This window comes from Protomyctophum bolini, assembly GCF_963924005.1.
Source record: "Protomyctophum bolini genome assembly, chromosome: 16".
In the NCBI taxonomy this organism is placed as follows: Eukaryota; Metazoa; Chordata; class Actinopteri; order Myctophiformes; family Myctophidae; genus Protomyctophum; species Protomyctophum bolini.
In genome coordinates, this window is record NC_137877.1 from 6,340,507 (window position 1) to 6,358,927 (window position 18,421).

At 41.6% G+C, this 18,421-nt stretch overlaps 2 protein-coding genes across 3 annotated transcripts; one reads left to right on the forward strand and one right to left on the reverse strand.

Moving 5' to 3' along the window:
- The first annotated feature begins 6,328 nt into the window (after positions 1-6,328).
- Positions 6,329-9,518, forward strand: mettl21cb (methyltransferase 21C, AARS1 lysine b). Of its 2 annotated transcripts, none has more exons than XM_080786147.1 (5): positions 6,329-6,364; positions 7,330-7,474; positions 7,641-7,804; positions 7,898-8,015; positions 8,838-9,518. In XM_080786147.1, exons 2-5 carry the CDS (start codon positions 7,339-7,341, stop codon positions 9,239-9,241), a joined length of 822 nt encoding a protein of 273 aa, XP_080642273.1. In that variant the 5' UTR covers positions 6,329-6,364; positions 7,330-7,338; the 3' UTR covers positions 9,242-9,518. The 2 variants fall into 2 exon arrangements, with proteins under 2 accessions (XP_080642273.1, XP_080642274.1); XM_080786148.1 differs by having other exon boundaries at positions 6,334-6,364; positions 7,364-7,474.
- Positions 9,519-11,755: 2,237 nt separating this feature from the next.
- LOC308330394 (rhodopsin kinase GRK1-like) lies at positions 11,756-17,931 on the reverse strand (the record flags this gene model as incomplete). Its single annotated transcript, XM_080785241.1, has 7 exons — positions 11,756-12,039; positions 12,155-12,359; positions 12,472-12,596; positions 13,735-13,818; positions 14,012-14,169; positions 15,787-15,914; positions 17,236-17,931. The coding sequence occupies 7 exons, from the start codon at positions 17,929-17,931 to the stop codon at positions 11,756-11,758; spliced, it is 1,680 nt and encodes a 559-aa protein (XP_080641367.1).
- Positions 17,932-18,421: the final 490 nt, after the last annotated feature.

Sequence of the window (18,421 nt, forward strand, 5' to 3'; positions counted from 1 at the left end):
AAACCTGTGCCTTAGCAATATTCATGTGTTCTCACAGTAGAATAGAAAAGAAGCATAGAATATAATCATGGTGTCTTTCTTCTCTTAGGTAAAAATGAAGACAATAGCATTGCTCACACTGAGTTTATTAACAGGTAAACATTTCAATTTTTTAACATATCTAAAGAGTGTTCTGATTATTGTTATTGATTCATTTCTTCTGTTAAATTTGATCAGGATACATTCATCTTCTATACATTATCTTTCTAGAGTTGTTATGAGAAGAGCTGGAGAACTCACTATAATTGTCATGCCACTGCTTTGTGTCATAGTTAGTACACTAGGTTTATGACATAATCAGGCTAGTTTACTATTAACGACAGACGTTCATGCACGCCCTGTGCAAACTGGTGAGGATTGTGTGTGTGTGTGTGTGTGTGTGTGTGTGTGCGTGTGTGTGTGTGTGTGTGTGTGTGTGTGTGAGTGTGTGTGTGTGTGTGTTGTGTTTTTTGAATAAGATTTGTGGGGTAATATGTTCTCTACCTTGCAGTGGCCTTGGGGATGCCAGCCTTTCAGCGTGATATCGCAGAAGAAAGTCCATCCTTACCACAAGGAGACTACAGTCCTGTTGGTGCAGACTGGGTTCCAGTGCAGGGTCATGTGGAGGTGGAGGTAAATGGGCCACAGGTCATACTAAGTCCAGAGGAGCAGGACAAATCTTCTGTGCCATCATCAGCCAAAGGGATTCCTCTTGTGGACACAGAGTTAGCTGATGTGCAGCAGGGCCTCCGGATAAACCAGAAGCTAGCGTCTGAAAAGGATCAGAATCCTGAAGACTGGCATGCTGAAGTTTTACCAGAGGTTGCAGTACTAGAGACAGAGGCTCAGTTAGACTCAGAGATTCAGGAGGACCCAGAGTTTCAGATGAATGACGTCCAATTGGATCCAGAGTTGGAAGAGGTTGATCCAGAGTTTCAGATGAATGACGTCCAATTGGATCCAGAGTTTGAAGAGGTTGATCCAGAGTTTCAGAATGACGTCCAATTGGATCCAGAGTTTCAGGTGGATCCAGAGTTTCTGATGAATGACGTCGAATTGGATCCAGAGTTTCAGGTGGATCCAGAGTTTCAGATGGACCCAGAGGTTCAGATGAAAGAAGAAGTCAAGTTGTATCCACAGATGGACAAAGCAGTTTCAGTAGAGTCAGAAGTTCAAGTGGATCCAGAATTTCAGGAGGATCCAATGCAGTTGCAGTCGTGGCATGAGTATGAGATGCAGCTGGAGCCTGAAGTGGAGACTAACCTTGAGGTGGACCTGGTAGAGGAACCAATCGTGGAGTTGAAGCCACTGTCTGAAGACATCATGATCGGAGAGGAGCCTAAGAACAAGTATGAGTTGTCACAGGATGATCTGGCTTTAGAGCCACAGTTCATTCACAGTTCCATGAAACTGGCAGATAAGGGGCTTGAAGGTGAAGAATCAAGAGTCATGAAGGTAGAGCCGGAGTTCACTAACGAAGTCCTTGGATATCAGCCGGTCATGATGGACGAGGAGCCAGTGATGGAACTGGACCAGGAACCAAGGGCTTTGGTGGATGAGGAAGGGGAGTTAGCTATAGAGAGTGAGTTCCTACGCACGCATGCACGCACGCACACACGCATGCACGCACACGCACACACACACACACACACACACACACACACACACACACACACACACACAATTAATACACACACAATTAATATATACTGGCTCTCGGACGATCATCTTTTAGGGAACTGTGTCGTTGTCGGACAGATTCATATATACTGCATAAACAATATAAAAGCATAATTTTCAAAAGGACAAAGGACACTGTGCTTAAATCATCTGCAATACAAATCCTTTGACTGCTGATATTCACAGTTTGACGTAAGACAGTCAATAGAAAATAACAATTACTTGATTACAGTATTCCATAATAAGTTTGTTTTGGCCTTGCATGGTAGCATGAACTTTATGCTTCTGAGCTCTAAATGTCAGACAGACAGACAGACAGACAGACAGACAGACAGACAGACAGACAGACAACAATTAATGAAAATCAATTCCATCTCTTCGCCACAGGGTGGGAGTCTTGCAACGGTGTAGTCTTTGAAGGGAAATGTTACCTGTTCTTCAGAGAACGAAAGCAGGCTGCAGATGCAGAGGCAAGTGATTTTCTACAAATGCATTTCCAAGACATTGATTTATTTTGTCTTTACGCAAAACACTAATTTTAGTGAAGTGAATCTTAATATGTAATCTACTGTTCTACAGTTCTTCTGCCAGAAACAATTCCCCAAAGGCCACCTTGCCTCCATCACAAACCACTATATTCACAGAAAAGTGATGAGCATGATGCTTCAGCACAATGGGGCATACACACGCACCTGGGTTGGAGGACTACGCTACCTGCAGGTGTGTCTGTGTGTGTGTGTGTGTGTGTGTGTGTGTGTGTGGCCATAGCCTGGGTGTGGTAGCCTACATATATGCCTGATACCAGTGTGCATGTTGATATGAAATATTGTCACAAAGCATAAAATACACTGCATTGCTTATATTTCCCGCTTAAATTAACTCCCACTGTAAAATCCTCGTCATTAATTCACCCATTTTTAACTTGTTTAACATAATTATGTTACCAACCGAATTGTCAGAGTTAAGCGACACTGGGGGATTTGACGTGTGTGTAGCAGCCTATGTGCATGCCTACAGAATGAATAACCTCAGCCTGTATATTTATCTCCTCTTTGTCAGACTGGTCGCTTTATCTGGTTGGATGGTGCCCCCTGGGGCTATGCTGATTGGCTGTCCGGTGAACCCAACAACACAGAGAATGTAGAGGACTGTGTGGAGCTGGCACAGGGTATGACTCAAAGTCTTCACAATACTGTTGATTTCTGTCCCGCATTGACCTGAATATGTGACCACCAGTCTTATTCATTTATTATCACATCTTATTTTATTAATTTATCAATATTTTGTACATTAGTTCAACTTCACTGCGTGTTATGTTCTTTATTCCTATGCTATTCTTCAGTTACTGTTTTACATTTAATTATATTGCTTGTTTTATTAATTTCAGTGTTTGAACAAGATGATGATTTATGATTGTGGCTATTATATTTCTACTTTCTGCTGCTGTATTTCTGATCCACAGTTTGTGTGTGTCTTTTTCAGGAAATGGGAAATTCAATGATATGCCTTGCTGGGACCTTCGGTCGTTCATTTGTTCCTATCCTCTTTAGAAACAACAGCGAATGAATAGAGAGGTGAACCTCAAACCTCATAAATCGACTCCCACAACCTCGACTGTTGGAGCTCCCTCTGTCACAGTTTTATGTTTTGAAATGTTTGTAAACACATTTACAGTTGGCAGCCTCCGAAATAATGTTAGCCACTATTGAATATTCTATACTCACTCTGTGGAACTTTTAGTAATTAAATTAAATGAAAACTGTATTTGCTTTGTTTCTCAAAAATATCGTAAAGGAATTCAGCATTCTGTAAATAAAGTAATAAAGACAAGGATAGCCTATTATTAGGTGTGCTGTGATGCCATGCTGTGTGTACCTGTAGCTGTGTTGTGTTGTGTTGTGTTGTTCTGTTTGGGCCTTAGTTGTGCTCAGGCTTTGGATGAGTGATTCACTATTGAATCATCTTAACACATGAATGGCATCCTGTCCTGACATCTCCCCTGGATTCCAGGGATCCTGGTCTGTTGTGCTGCTGTGCAGGATCAGGAAAGAACCCCTATGGCCTAGAACTGATCTTCACCTGGCAGTGACAACAATCCTCTGGTGGCAAAGATTGCTCACAACCATATTTTTGCATTTAGAGCTCATGGTTTGCCTCACGGTTTTCACGATCATTAATCGTGCTTGGTTGTGTCTAAGTTCCTGCATGAATGTAGCATTGTATGGTAAAATGGTAAATTAATGGTGCATTTATATAGCGCCTTTATCCAAGGCGCTTTACATAGATTGTGCATTACATTTGTTGTATTCTCGTATGGAAATAAGTGCACGCAGACAAGTCAGCTACATACCATGTTCACTTCTTTACTTCCTCTTTTCATCTCCTTTGACCTCATGACATCACCAATAGAATACCCTTCACCTTTTCACATTAGGGCCCCCTAGTCTACCTTAGTGCATTGCACTTTCAGACCATACACAGTATATCACAACATTCACCCCATTCACACACACATTCATACACCGATTGCGACAGAAGCCATACAAGCCAAGGTAATAAACCAGCAAGTCAGGAGCAATTTGGGCTTCAGTGTCTTGCCCAAGGAAACAACTTCGACATGTAGACACTAGACAAGAGGAGCCGGGATTCGAACCGCCGACCCATGGATCATTGGACGACCTGCTCTACCTCCTGAGCCACAGTCACTGCGATATTCCAATATGCACCTCCCCTTCATCATTAGACGAGCTTAGCACCCATTAACTTTCACAGTATAAGCCTGCAGGGACCCACATGTTGCTGTGCGGGTATGACTCATTTTCCATTGTCCACAACAGCCTTTTCACGAAGATGGGAGGTGGGGATTGTTAAGTGAAGAAGACTGACAATATGCTTTATCATTCTATTTGAATTGCCACAATAGAAATCTTGTTATATATGGAAAACCAAAAGAATACAGTCTATAAATGGATAGATTATTATCCAGACAGGTCAAATCACCTAAGTAAGTAAATTGGATTTATTGAGAAGCAAGCCGATTGTTCTTCTACCAGGAAATTATCTCCGGTGCATAGCTCTGCGCAACGGCATTAGAGATATGGACCAGAGCTACCAGGAAATATGACTTCTAGGTGCAGGAGCTTTACAATGCATTAGCCTACATGGTGCCAGCTACAGTATAGAATTTAATTCTTATTTTTAGACTGAGCACATAATCTGATCTGGTGGGTCACAGTTGCTAAAAGAACATATGTGTTCATAAGTGCCAAACATTAAAACTGGTGGTTTGTCATGCCACGCTGACAACAGTCACTAAAAGAAATGACATCTTCAATGATATATGGGACAGCTAGGGACGATGCAACAATGGACAGTAATCCTGCATGGTGATCAGTGTGTAGATGGGTAGTGAGTCAGTCAGTGGTAGGCTACTTCACGTTGTCACTTCAAGCCATTTTCTAGCTTCATTAGTTGTTCTTTTAAGAGAGAGTGAGAGGCCCGATACTGAAGCCCTTTGCTGCATGTCACTCCCCATCTCTCTCTCCATTTTCTGTCTACCTACTGTATCAATAAAGGCATAAAATGCCCCCCCCCCCCCCCCCCCCAAAGAGAGAGAGAGAGAGAGAGCAGCTGTCCCTGAGTGAGCAACATCAGGTTTACAAACATAATCAGTGGATTATGAATACCACTCCATTCTCATTCAGTCATGAACTGTTCACCACAGCATTGGCTCTTAAACGGCTAGTATACGGTAGTTGGAGACCAAATCATTTCACCAGTCCTCTTTGCTCTTTCAATAGATACACGACTTGAACCCCCAGCATCCATATTCTGGGTGGAATATTATTAGACAGAATTTGTAGATCTACAAGCTCACAATACAAGGGTTCATTGCAGATTGTGAGCTTGTAGATCTGCAATTTGTGGTGAATATCTTTGGTGTGGACAGGGGGGGGAGCGGAGGGGTCCAAGTACAGAGAAAATGCAGGTCTAGTAGTCTAGGGGGTTTAAATAAAGCAGTCAACTGCACACTCCCAACTGTTACAAAGATTCTTACCTCAATATCTACATTTTAAACTCAAATAACACCTCCTTGTTAAGCCACTGAAAATGGGCCTGATAGGAGGAAAATATGGCATGCTGAGGTTGCATACCTAAAATAATTATGCACGATATAATCGGTAGCAAAATCGGCCATATCGGCCATACAAATGCCATATCGGTTTGGGCCAAGCCTCTATTAGGGCCTATATAGGCTTGTTTCCATTGTGGTCCTCTGTATAATATAGGATTCGGTCAGAGTCAGTATCGGCAGATATGACCCTGAAAATAATCAGAGATCGGTAATAATTTCATAATCGTGCACCCCTAAAAAGAATAGGTTATTTTAAAGACCCACAAAAGGTACAGCTTATTAACAGGGAGCAGGGATATATGTGGAAAATAAAGCATAACAAGGCTTTGATTTAATGTGACTTATCTAAAGAATGTGACTCACACTCACACCCCTGTGCATCAACCTACCACCAGTGCCAATGCCCCCCCCTCCGACACACACACATGGGTGTGTCGGAAATGATGCTGTTTCTATAAACGCAAGAGTCCAACATAGAGGAACAGAGACAAACGGAGAACCACGTCGAAAACAGATTGCTGCTTCATACAGGTATGTCTTTAAACCTTTCTAACCTTTTAGTGAAACCTTAGATTTGCAGCATGTGTTAACTGAAGTTACTACAGTATAGTCTAATCATTTCGTTCAGAACAGTGTTTTTAATATAGGTTTATATTGACCTGTAACAGACATGCTGTTATGAAATATATTCAATTTTGTCAATATATAATATGGACATAATTGGAGTTTTATTAACACCTTTATATACATGTAAAACATGAAAATATAAATGTTTAATGTATTTCAAAAGAGCACAAACTATTAAATACTAAACTAATATTACAGTGGCAAACTATTTGTGTTATGCTGTACTGACAATAGAGCTTTTACTCCACTGTGTATTTCAGTCTCTTGAAAACATGCTCCTATAAACCAAGGACATTCAGTATTTTGAATTATTTGATGTGAATTTATTTTTTTCCTTTTTCCTTTTTTAATTTGTATAGGCTATGATTTATGAGGTGTGATATATGGCTCCACTATCTCATATCTCACTTTTTGGGAATATCAAATAACAAAATATTACCCAAACTATATGTAGCGCCTAAATCCCTGTATTAGGCGCTACTGGCTGCTGACGGATGAGGAAGTTTAGACGTGTGCTGAAAGAACTGAGGTCCAGAATGTCCGTAGAGTGGCTATTAAATTATATTTATTTTCCTTACAAAATCCTATACTTTGAAGGCAAATAACATAAGTAACAAACAGTCAAACGTGGTGAATGCAACAGTCCCTGTCTGCACAGTCAGAAAACAGTTTGCCTCCTATCAACAACACCTGAAATTCATTAGGGACAGGGTTAAATACCCTCCCTGTAACTATGGCAACCTGAACTTGACCACACCCCTCAGTGGACATCATTGGCCACAATTAGGAGACTCAAAATGGCGCTTACACTATAACTATAACCCAAAGTCAAAGTCTACTGCAAGAGAACTGTAAACTATCTTCAACAGCTTAGGTTTATGCTCATGGAGAGGTCCTCCACAGCCAGCCAATCCAACCAACAGAGGGATAGTGGGAAGGACAGAATGATGTTTGATGCTGGAAGAGACAAGACTCTGAATGACAATCAACTGGTGGAGGAAAGTGACAACGAAGGTAACAGATCTTCAATAAAACATATACTGCTCAAAATTCGCAAGAATAGATAGAAGAACACTTGACCTTGCTCTGGTTATTGTTTATGAAATGTAAAATGTGTGAACATTCTCTTAACACATGATATAGTACACAGTCAGTAATATCTCTTCATCTCTACATACAGTTGTGGCTGATCGTAAACGGATGGCAGGTGAGGCCCTGGATCGAAGGAATGTCTGGGAACCTAGTGTTTACTATGCACTAGGAAAGGAGTCCTTCGTCTTTGCTGGACATCACATAAGCATCCGAGAGTCTCTGGACACATATGGCGCTCTCATCTGGCCTGGGGTGAGTTTGGAAATGATTGTATATAGCACTGATATGTGGCTTTCACAGCAAGCCTGCATTCGTAGTGATGATAATGACCATTTCGTTGTGCAGGCAGAGGCTTTGTGCCATTTCTTGGAGAATAACCAGCAACAAGTGAACTTCATGGACAAAGCTGTGCTAGAAATTGGAGCTGGAACTGGTTTGCTGTCCATTGTGTCATGTCTGCTTGGTGAGTCAAGCCTAATTTATACCTCAGACAGACGGCGGCCGCATCCCTCGCCGAAAAGAACAGAGCAGTGATTTTGGGCATATGAGTATAAATTAGGCTGGAACGACTGTCGGTTTGTGTCTTTCTCTGTTTGTGATGTTTCCTTTCGGGATTTTGTTGCTTTATTATTGCAGTGGTTTTCAACCAGTGGTCCGGGGACCACCAGTGGTCCTTGAGGGGGTTCCAGGTGGTCCCCAGCTAAATGATGGAGAGTTGGTAACCAAATGGACCCTTATTAGATCTAAAAGGATCCCTGGCTAATAAGACAAATATGCCTTAAAACATTATCTCTGGGTCGTCCTCAGACGAGCCTTCAATTGTCGCTTCCAGTCATCACAGTTCTCCAAACCAGGTGACTAGTCTTATGCACTCTTTACCTGATCAGAGCGGCAAGCCTACAGCCTACCTGCTCATTCATGGCTTCTATAGTTATTATGAATATTATGAAATATGGATACCACAAGTGTAACATCCATTTGGTTTCATTTTACGCTCCCATGAAGAGTTCAATACTGTTACACATCTGCATTACGTCATTTACTATAATCTACACAATTACAGAATGTAGAAAAAAATTATTTTTGATCAACGTTTGCCTGTTGGTACTCTATTCACCATCAAAGCATGAAATTGTGGACAAAATCTTATAATATTATAAGTGTCTGAGAGGCTAAATGTCATCAAATGGTGGTCTGTGGCTCAAATGCCGAATAAATAATGGACCTTGACATGAACAGGGTTGAAAACCACTGCTTTATTGTAAAAGACACCGTCTTTCCTCAGGTGCTTGGGTTACAGCCACTGACCTGCCGGACATCCTGTCCAACCTGTCCTTTAACCTCTCAAGAAACACCAAGGGTCGCTGCCGTTACACACCCCAGGCCCTGGCCCTTTCCTGGGGTCAAGCCCTGGAACGGGACTTCCCACACACGTCCTGCCACTACGACTACGTGCTAGCAGCAGACGTGGTCTATCACCACGACTGCCTCGACGCCCTGCTGGCGACGATGCGTCACTTCTGCCGACCAGGCAGTGGAACGACACTGTTGTGGGCCAATAAGGTTCGGTTCCAATCAGACCTGAGGTTCACGGAGAGTTTCAATAACAGTTTCCACACCACACTGCTCTCTGACTCTGACCTACCGCAGGAGGGGGTGAAGATATACAGGGCCACTGCAAAGGAATGAGGGAGAGGCGATATATAGGAGATATGAGCGAGTGGATGGGAAAACAACATATTGGGTGAACTAGTACTTTGTACAGCAGAAAGAATGACAGTTGAACTTCTCTGAGCTTTGATATAATGCTTAAATTACATTTCAACCTGGCTCTTCTAACCTCTGCAACAGAAGGGAGAAAAGGTCTAAACTCTAAATCTTTGTGATTATTTAAGCCATTTTATTTGCCATATTATTTCATATACATTTGGTGTTTTTTGATGTAACACTTTCATAAATAAAATGCTTTGCCTCTAAACAATTTGTGGAAAATGTCAAGTAAATTCACATAGCGCCTCTATTTACTAGCCTGCACTAAAGCTTTATTAAAGGTGCTCTGACATTTATGCATAGAAACAAATGAAAAGGAAGGGCAGGAAAACATAAGAAAATGTCTCTTTCACAAATATGAAAGAGTATTTTGACGTTTCTATTTGACAACCGTTTTAATCAAATGTTTTGTGAAATCTAGGAAATTCAGAAATAGAAATTTCTCAATTTAAAAAAATAGAAATTCAGCTCAATTTAAAGAAAACAAATACTTTAAATGGCTTTAAAGGGGTACTACACTTTAACATTTTTGGGGGATCATTTTATCGTCTACTCGGGCTTTTGTGAACACCCCAGTTTTTAAGTTGCTCGAGTCAGTGTTTAGATATTTGTTTTATCAGACATGGACAGGTGTTTTCAATGAATCTGTCATGGTTAAAATGGAGTTTGAAGTTACAATGGATTCTGTATAAGAAGGGGCGTGCCGCGTGTGTGACAAAATGAATATCAAATAACAGAATACTGAATTGAGAAACTTAAAAACTGACTGGGGTGCTCCCAAATGCCTGAGTAGATGATAAAATCACCCTTTTTAGTAGTTTAAGTGCAAACTAGAAGACATGAGATGAGGTAATAACCCATGAAATGACATGCTAGAGAGAGCATCTGTTTATCAGTTCACAGGAGACAGATACCCCCAACTAACATAAAACTTATAATACACATCTTGCATTGTGAAACCAGAAGCATTGGTACACAAAAATGAACATGCACACATGCACGAACAAAATGCATACACATACAAGACATACAAAGCATGTCTTAAAGGTGATAAACTCAATCAAAAAATAAAGTTATTATGCCGGGCCCTAATTAGCTTAGAAACACCAACACCTCCGTATGGTGTCATCTTTTAGCAGGATGCAGTATTGCCTTTTAACTCCCACATGTCACAAATGTCAATGAATGCCTCTTTTTCACCTACATAACATTGCAAGAATCAGACACATTCTGCCTCAAAAAGATGGAGCAACAATACTGTCCATGCATTTGCTAAATACAGACTTGATTATTGCAATTCCATATTATCAGTCTACCCCAACAAGTCTCTGAAGACTCTCCGGTTGATCCAGAATGCTGCTGCATAGCTTCAAGGTTCTTTACTATTTGTCTCCCGAGGAAGACATTTGTCTTAGACAAAGGGCCCGCATAAGCGTAGCCCTTGTGTCCATGTCGCCACAGTGCAGCGCATGTGCACTGTAAAGAGCAAGGGAAATAATTGTCTCCCATATTAACTTCTCTGCAATGGCTCAAAGTAAAATCCAGAATATAATTGATATCGTCTCATAGACGATATAAATAAATAAGACGATGGTGCCTATAAGGGCACCATCGTCATGCCAGAACATTGCAGTCAAGAATATACATTCCTACTTTTTCCCCCGTTTCACTCCAGGAGGCAGACTCTAAGAGTAGGATTACAAATGTCCTTTTTGACTATAACTTTATAGTCCATAGTTAATCTTCCCCACTTCACTGACCTCCTTTTTTATGTATTGATGTCCCATCGATGCGTGTTAATAAATGGACTTCTTCACCAGAGTTTCTGGCTTTCTTATCTACAGGCTTCCATGAATAGAGATTGTAGCAGATGGAGGATTTCCATGGCCTATGGCTGCAGACATACAGTTGTTGCTGTGTGTCTCTCTCCCTCCCTCTCTCTCTCTCTCTCAACCCCACGGTTCAAAGTAGATGGCACTAGCCCACCTAGAGACCGGTCCTTTTCGAGGTTTTCTTTATTCAATAAACAGAAGAAAGATGTGTGTGGTATCATGGTATCTAATAAAATACTGTAGTGGCTATCATGTTTTTACTGGAACAAACAGGGACCGGAGGGACAAACACTGACAGAGACTGTCCGCTAGTTGTGTGGCTGTCACCATTTTCTCTTGTGGAAACTAGAAACATTCAAATATCGTGGCAGTAGTGTCAGTGAGTATACCAGAGAAGCCAACTCCAGCAAAGCTTATGGTTGTTAAACACATAAGTTAGAATTCATTGTCATATACCGATAGCAGCACCTATTTGTCCAGGAGCTCATTGGTATTTTGGTTCAGACCAATTACGAACCGTTACCAAATTGGCACTCGTTCTCGGTACCCCCTCCCCAGCTATGTGTGGGTTTGGTTTGGGGGGAGCATTGACCGCATCACTCTATGACACACAGCAGGTAGATGACTTGGCCTCTCCATCTCCCGTTGAATCCGGAGCGGGAAGGCTGCCATCAGGGTTCCACAAGTTGAGCTCCCCGTAGATTCCGGTCTCGATCATTTCCTCCTGCCAGGGTATGGAGATGTTCCCTGAAGAGAACTCATCAAAGAAGATGAGGTCAGGATTATCTATGACCACTCCCTTCACTGAGGAGAATTCCCCGACAGCATCTAGGCCCTTGGCATACACAACTCTGGAGTCAGGGACGAAAGGTGGAGGCAGGATACCTAAGGACAAGAAATAGAGCAAATCCAACATATCAGACAAACGTGATCTAATGTGCTATGGACACAGCAAAAAAAAGAAAACATTAAGATTTGTGGAAATGTGAGGATATAGTACCTGCGTTCAGTTTCCTCCAGTTGATATCACCGAAGAAAGGGTCTGCTCTGATCGCATCACAGGTTCCATCCTTAAAGCCCAGTCTCTTTTCCACGTCTGCGATAAGGAGCGCTTGACAGAAGGCCTTTGTATTTTTATTGAATTTGTCATTTTCATATTCCACCTCCTTGGTCAGGATTCGTTCCTTCCATTGGTCACGCTCAAGCTGGATGATAAAGCAACAAGGGAAAATCACAGAATGTCAGAAAGACTTTCAAATATATGCCCTGAGTAAAATGAAGGTCTGAACAAAACATTCAGGCCGGTCAAGGCGTTACCTTTTCCCCCTTGGTCCTGAAGGGGTTCCTAGCTGCAATGAACTCATACAATGTCACCCCGAGGCAGAAGTAGTCCACGCAGTAGTCATATTTATCACCGCCTAGCATTTCTGGTGGCATGTACCCTGCAGGGCGGAAATGAAGATATTAGACAGCTGTAGGTGTAGGCCACTCCCTCTTTCTTTGCTGTTTCGCCAAAGTGGGCGTGGTTACATGGCTATAAGAGCGTCGCAGTCCCGCCCCCTCCCGAGACCCAGAACTTTTCTCACAGACTTTTCAAAAAGTATTCATATAAAGACGTTCACACCGCGGACAAAGCCAACTCGAGTTGTGACAAATCATGACAGTAAACACAATGTTTTTGGGGCCGATCAAATCATTTGTAAGAAGAAAAACATGGCAGGTTACAGCACTTTTTGTTTTGTTTCTTGTTCACTTTCTCTGTGACTGTCGGCGGCGTCTGCCATGATTGGGGTCTTGGTCTATCGATAAATGTGTGTATTCTGTGTTCACGTCAAGGTGCGGGTTTGTCAAATAGAATCAGAGAATCACTGTGTTTACTTATTCATAACCATACTATTAAATGTTTCCCTTAAAAAACGGCACTATCCACATTTAAATCATTGAATCACATCGTTATCAGCCATGAATGAACCAATCAATATATCCCATGTATCGTATTGTCAACCATGTATTGTGATGCGTATCGTATTGCTGTTAAAATGTATCGTTGATTCGTTACACCCCTAATGCCTAACCCTAACCTTAAAGAAAGGAAAAGAAGCAAGCACTCAGTTGAGTAGTTCAAAGTGATAGTCTCGGGTGCACGGTTCAGGTAGATACAGTACATAGAAAAGAATACCAGCACGCACATTGTATCCAATAGGATTTTATTATTTTTTTCAGCGTTCCCCCAGCAGCAAGCAAACATGAGATGTACACTGTGTCTACTGTGAATATCTAGATTTACGCTGAGAAAGGCCTCTGAAATACAACAAGAATCCTATTGGATAGAACGTGAGTGCTGGTATTCTCTTCTATGGACTAACCCTAATCCTAACCTTAACCTCACAAAAACGATGCCTAAAATGAACCTCAAAACCACTCCTACTTAGGCGAAACACCAAAGAAAAAGGGAGTCTCGTAACACTGGTAAACACTGTTGTTGAGTGATCAAAAATACTTCATCGTACTGTCATACTGTATAAAACCAAGAACATGACTCTGCTTAATAGTTTTGCAGATACAAGAGGTGAGACAAACCTGGAGTTCCGGCATAGCCCTTGGTGTGTGTAGCACCTTCTTTTAACTCTAGAGCAAGACCCAAGTCAGATATCCGCACATTCCCTAATGGAAGAAAGAAAAGCATGCGCACGCACACACGCGCACACACACACACACACACACACACACACACACACACACACACACACACACACACACACACACACACACACACAAATAAATACATCTCGCACACAAATGTTGCGCAGATATGTATACATGTTATTGAGCTTGCCTCAAGATACTGTATAGTTACCTTCATTGTCAAGCAGCACGTTTTCTGGTTTGAGATCTCTGTAGATGATTCTCTTCTGGTGGAGGTGCTCTAGGCCTTGGATGATCTGGGCAATGTAGTAACAGGCTCTGGGCTCATCAAACCCCGGGTTTGCCTCATCCACCAAGTAGACATGGTACCTAAAGTGATTTGGGAATGAGAGAATGTTACCCTTTTGTTTATAAAATGTCTGCAATGTATAGAGACTTGAATATGTACATAGATAGCAGAGAAAGTTGTAGCACTCTTGTTTCTATGAGCTGTAGCAGAAATAGTGGTCAAATGGACAATCTGTTGCGCGGTGCTTTGCTGAGATAAAGTCCTGGCCCTGCATCCTAGACAAATTGTATAATTGAAAGCAATAATAATATATATATATATATATATTTTTAATACATTTTTATTTTGTCAAATCGGTATGGTAGAGCAGTGTTTCCCAACCAGTGTTGGTGTTCCATGTTAGATGACAAAGTATGTTATGAGTACCGGTATGTTAAAACGACATAACTTATACAATTGGGCTGGTTGTATTTGGTCTCCCTGCTCTTGATCCTGTGTCTAGGTTGGACATGACCTTTGACACAATCCCGTTTCTGGTTTGACACAAATTTTGACCTGAAGGTCAAAAATGTCAATTCTCCCCAGAGCAAGTATAGGCATTAGCTCAGTGGTAATAATGTTAATCTAAGTACTTGCCCAGGAGGACCAGGGTTCAAATCTGGGTTAGAGTTAAGGGGTCACCACTCATAAAATAACATGGTTAAAATGGAGTTTGACGGTTCAATGGGTTTATATAGGAATATCAAATATCTGAACACTGAATCAAGCAACTTAAAAATGGTCTGGGGTTAAAATGACACTAAACATGAAATACGTGAAATATCCCGGCTTTACTCCAATAGAAATATTGACTGTGGAAGGGCCTTAAGTGAGCAGCTCCTGTGAGGAAACTCACCAACAGTTTAAACTGTTCTGTATGGACGTATGGGTTTAAATTCCTCCAAGCCAATAGGATAGGACAGTTAGAACAACCTTTTAGCTGCAGCTGCTGCACAAGGCGGTCACACCAGTTATACTGAAAGCAAAAGGTTCACATACTTTTGCCACTCACGGTCATAGATATATAATGTTGGGATAATCTTCCGGAATTGCATGATCTATGCCCTCCCAGTTGTTTAATTGGGTTCATCTTTTTTTTAGGACTGTGAAAATCTGGTCTTTAGGTCATATTAATTCATGCAGAAATATAGAACATTCTCAAAACGTTCACAAACTTCCAAGCATCACCGTGAATTATCTTTGTTCCTGCATTTCTCTTATAACTATGTAGAGAAGCTAGTTATGTGTTGTTTAACTCAATTGTGATTTTGCTTTAAAAGAAACCACACACTCTTATTTGATTTAAGTTGATTGATTAATATCTTGTTTAAATGCAGCATAATTACACCTTCATTATGAATTAATGAGTTAATTTGATTAAAGTAAGTTGATTGGTGCCATTAGCTCTGACTGGCTTTCCACAGATACTCAGAATCAACATTAACTTGGAAATAATGGATTATTATCGTTATGCCATTTAATTGCAAACATTTGTAGGTACTTTCTGCCACATTGAAGTCCATAGATGAAATAACCGCATAGTAATGGGGTAATAAGAAGGGGGGGGGAAAATGTTTTAACTGTCTCCCACTTGCATGGCTGTGTTGTGTTGTGTTTGTGCTTTTAAGTGTTATTTTGCATCAGACTTGTGACGTTACTTGAGATCTCCTCCGTTCATGATGGTCATAACCAGACAGAGCTCGTCCTTGGTCTGGAAAGCGTATGCCAAAGACACAATGAAGCGACTGTGAACCCTGGCGAGAATCTTCTTCTCCACCATTGCCCCCTGCAGGAGAAGATTATGATCAACAACACTGAACAAAGTATGTCAACAAGACCTTTTCTTGTGTTTAAAATGCAAAGTGAACATTGTGCAGACATGGGCTCATAGGGTCAAATGGGTGTGTTGGTGGAATACGTGCCTACTTCAGTACATTTTTGTCATCTTGTGAAACTATTTGGGAAATATGAATGAATTTCATGATGACCCCAGATGAGTCAAGGGCAACATATAATCATGCCACGCAGTTCCATTCAGACCGGCTTTCCACTAAAGCTCCCAGTAATCACTCTATCCCCGTCTCAGTGTTTAATACCATGAGCTAAGGCCAGAAGAGAGGCAGGACAAACATGATTAAGTCCTATCATAGTATATATCCTGCTCATTGCAGATCATTCTGGAACTGAACAGGCACATACACATAACATAATATACATGTTTTTGGACCAGGCAAACACTGTAAATAAAATAATGTCTGGGAGGAAAAAAGGAGACGAAAATATACACATACTTAATATTAACGAACACATTTCAGTTCCATTTTTAAATAATGCTTAAAGGGATATTTCACTTTCAAAAAAACTTTTGGTCAGTTCATCGTCTACTCAGGCTTATGTGAAAACCCCAGACAGTTTTTTAAGTTGCTTGATTCAGTATTTAGATATTCGATATTCTTTTTAGCGCCCCACCCCCTTCCTATACAAACCCATTATAACTTAAAACTCCATTTTAACCATGATAGATTAATCAAAAACACCCAACCTTTTTTCTGTTGACTGTCCTTCTAATACGTGAGGGGGCCGTGGATTTTCGTTCACGGTTTTCATATATTTTTTATAATTCTTTTTTTATTTTGTGAGTGGAGCTGGAGGAGGTTCTTTTCCAAAAGAATTATTAAAAATAAATTAAAACAGTAAATGATGAATCTATCATGGTTAAAATGGAGTTTGAAGTTATAATGGGTTTGTATAGGAAGGGGGCGGGGCAGCTCAAATGAATATCAAATATCCAATTACTGAATCAAGCAACTTAATAACTGCCGGGGGTGTACACATTAGCCTGAGTAGATGATACAATGGCCAAAAGTTAATTTCCTGTCCCATGGCACATTTTAGCCTTTATGCCTGATTTGGACACACCTAATAAATGGTGGCCTCTTATAATGCCAGTGTTCCTCCCTGCAAATACAATATATTATTTCACATAAATGATAAAATCATGCCATTAGAATTACTCACTTCAGTGATCTATGGTTAAGTAACCAGCCACTTCTAGAGACTTTAAGTAATGATGGGACAAGTTCAAGTTCAACAGTTGTTTGTCTTACCTCAAAGCCATTCCTCTTCTTCAGCCTCTTTTTGCCGAGCTTCTTAGTAGCATATAGTTTCCCTGTGGCCTTCATCTGACAGGCAGACACCTCCCCGAACCCCCCTCTCCCAAGCACACGAAATTCCAGAAACCAGTCGTCATCCATGGGTTGACTCTCCAGCCATTTCCACTGCGTGTACCTCTTCAGGAACACGCTGTCCACGAATAACTTATATGGTTCCGCACGCAGATAATCCAGAACTGCGACCAATGTTGGGGCAAACAGTCCATCCGAGGCAGTCGCTTGGTCTTGCTTCGCCTTGGCTGTGATGTCTGCCGCTAGGAAGGAACAGAGTCGCTTGCCAGCGGGATCCATGTAGCGTTCGACAATCTTGGAGGCCTTCTGCAACCTGTTGGCGTCTTCCTCTAGGTCGTATTCCTCAATGTCCCTCCAGAGAGAAGACGCGTTTTTGTAGTCTGGCTTTGCTTCCAGGAATTCTCTGAACAGGCGCTTGCCAATAGGTTGATCCATGCAGAGTGTTTCGAAGGACAAATCCAAGGTATTCTTCAGGCCTTCACATACGGTGATTGCAGGAAGCCTGAGGCGGGAAAGGTACTTCTTGTCTCGTGCAGCCGCCGCGCTGCCATCAACGCTCCCGCGGGCAGAGATGTAGGCAGAATTGGCTACCACTGTGGTTAGGCTACCGAGATCCATCTTGAGTGACTCAAAGGGAGACCACTATATAAAGAGAAAACTGAGGGAGAGAAGTGGTGGGGAGTCCAAACAGGTGTGAGCTGGTGAAAGAAGGGGGCTAGGGTGAGAAAGCTAAAGGAATCAACAGCCGAGAGGAAACACAACCTAGTGATGGAGCATGAGGAGGGAGACTGAAAGAGAAATGGGAGATTTGAGACTCGCTTCTGCACACGACCTAGGCATACTCCGTTGAGCGCTTTACCTTACACATTCACCCATAGACACAAGTACAAGTGTGCACATATAGACACACATACCTGAGTCAACACCTTTCAGTAATCCACCACTAACACCTTAATGCCCCAGACAATGTGCACGAGCTCCTGTTGAGACAGAGCGATACAGACAGGTGGTGCAATTAGGCTGCCACAGACACCAGGGAAAAACAAACTTGCAAACTACTTAAATGTTGCTTGTGGTAAATGGTTTTGAATGCCTAATTCACCACCAA

Bases quoted from the DNA above. Each gene is read 5' to 3' on its own strand.
- mettl21cb (XM_080786147.1), top strand. From the start codon at position 7,339: ATGCTCATGGAGAGGTCCTCCACAGCCAGCCAATCCAACCAACAGAGG. The intron at 7,805-7,897 runs GTGAGTTTGGAA...TTCGTTGTGCAG, and splicing joins GCGCTCTCATCTGGCCTGGG to GCAGAGGCTTTGTGCCATTT. The intron at 8,016-8,837 runs GTGAGTCAAGCC...GTCTTTCCTCAG, and splicing joins CATTGTGTCATGTCTGCTTG to GTGCTTGGGTTACAGCCACT.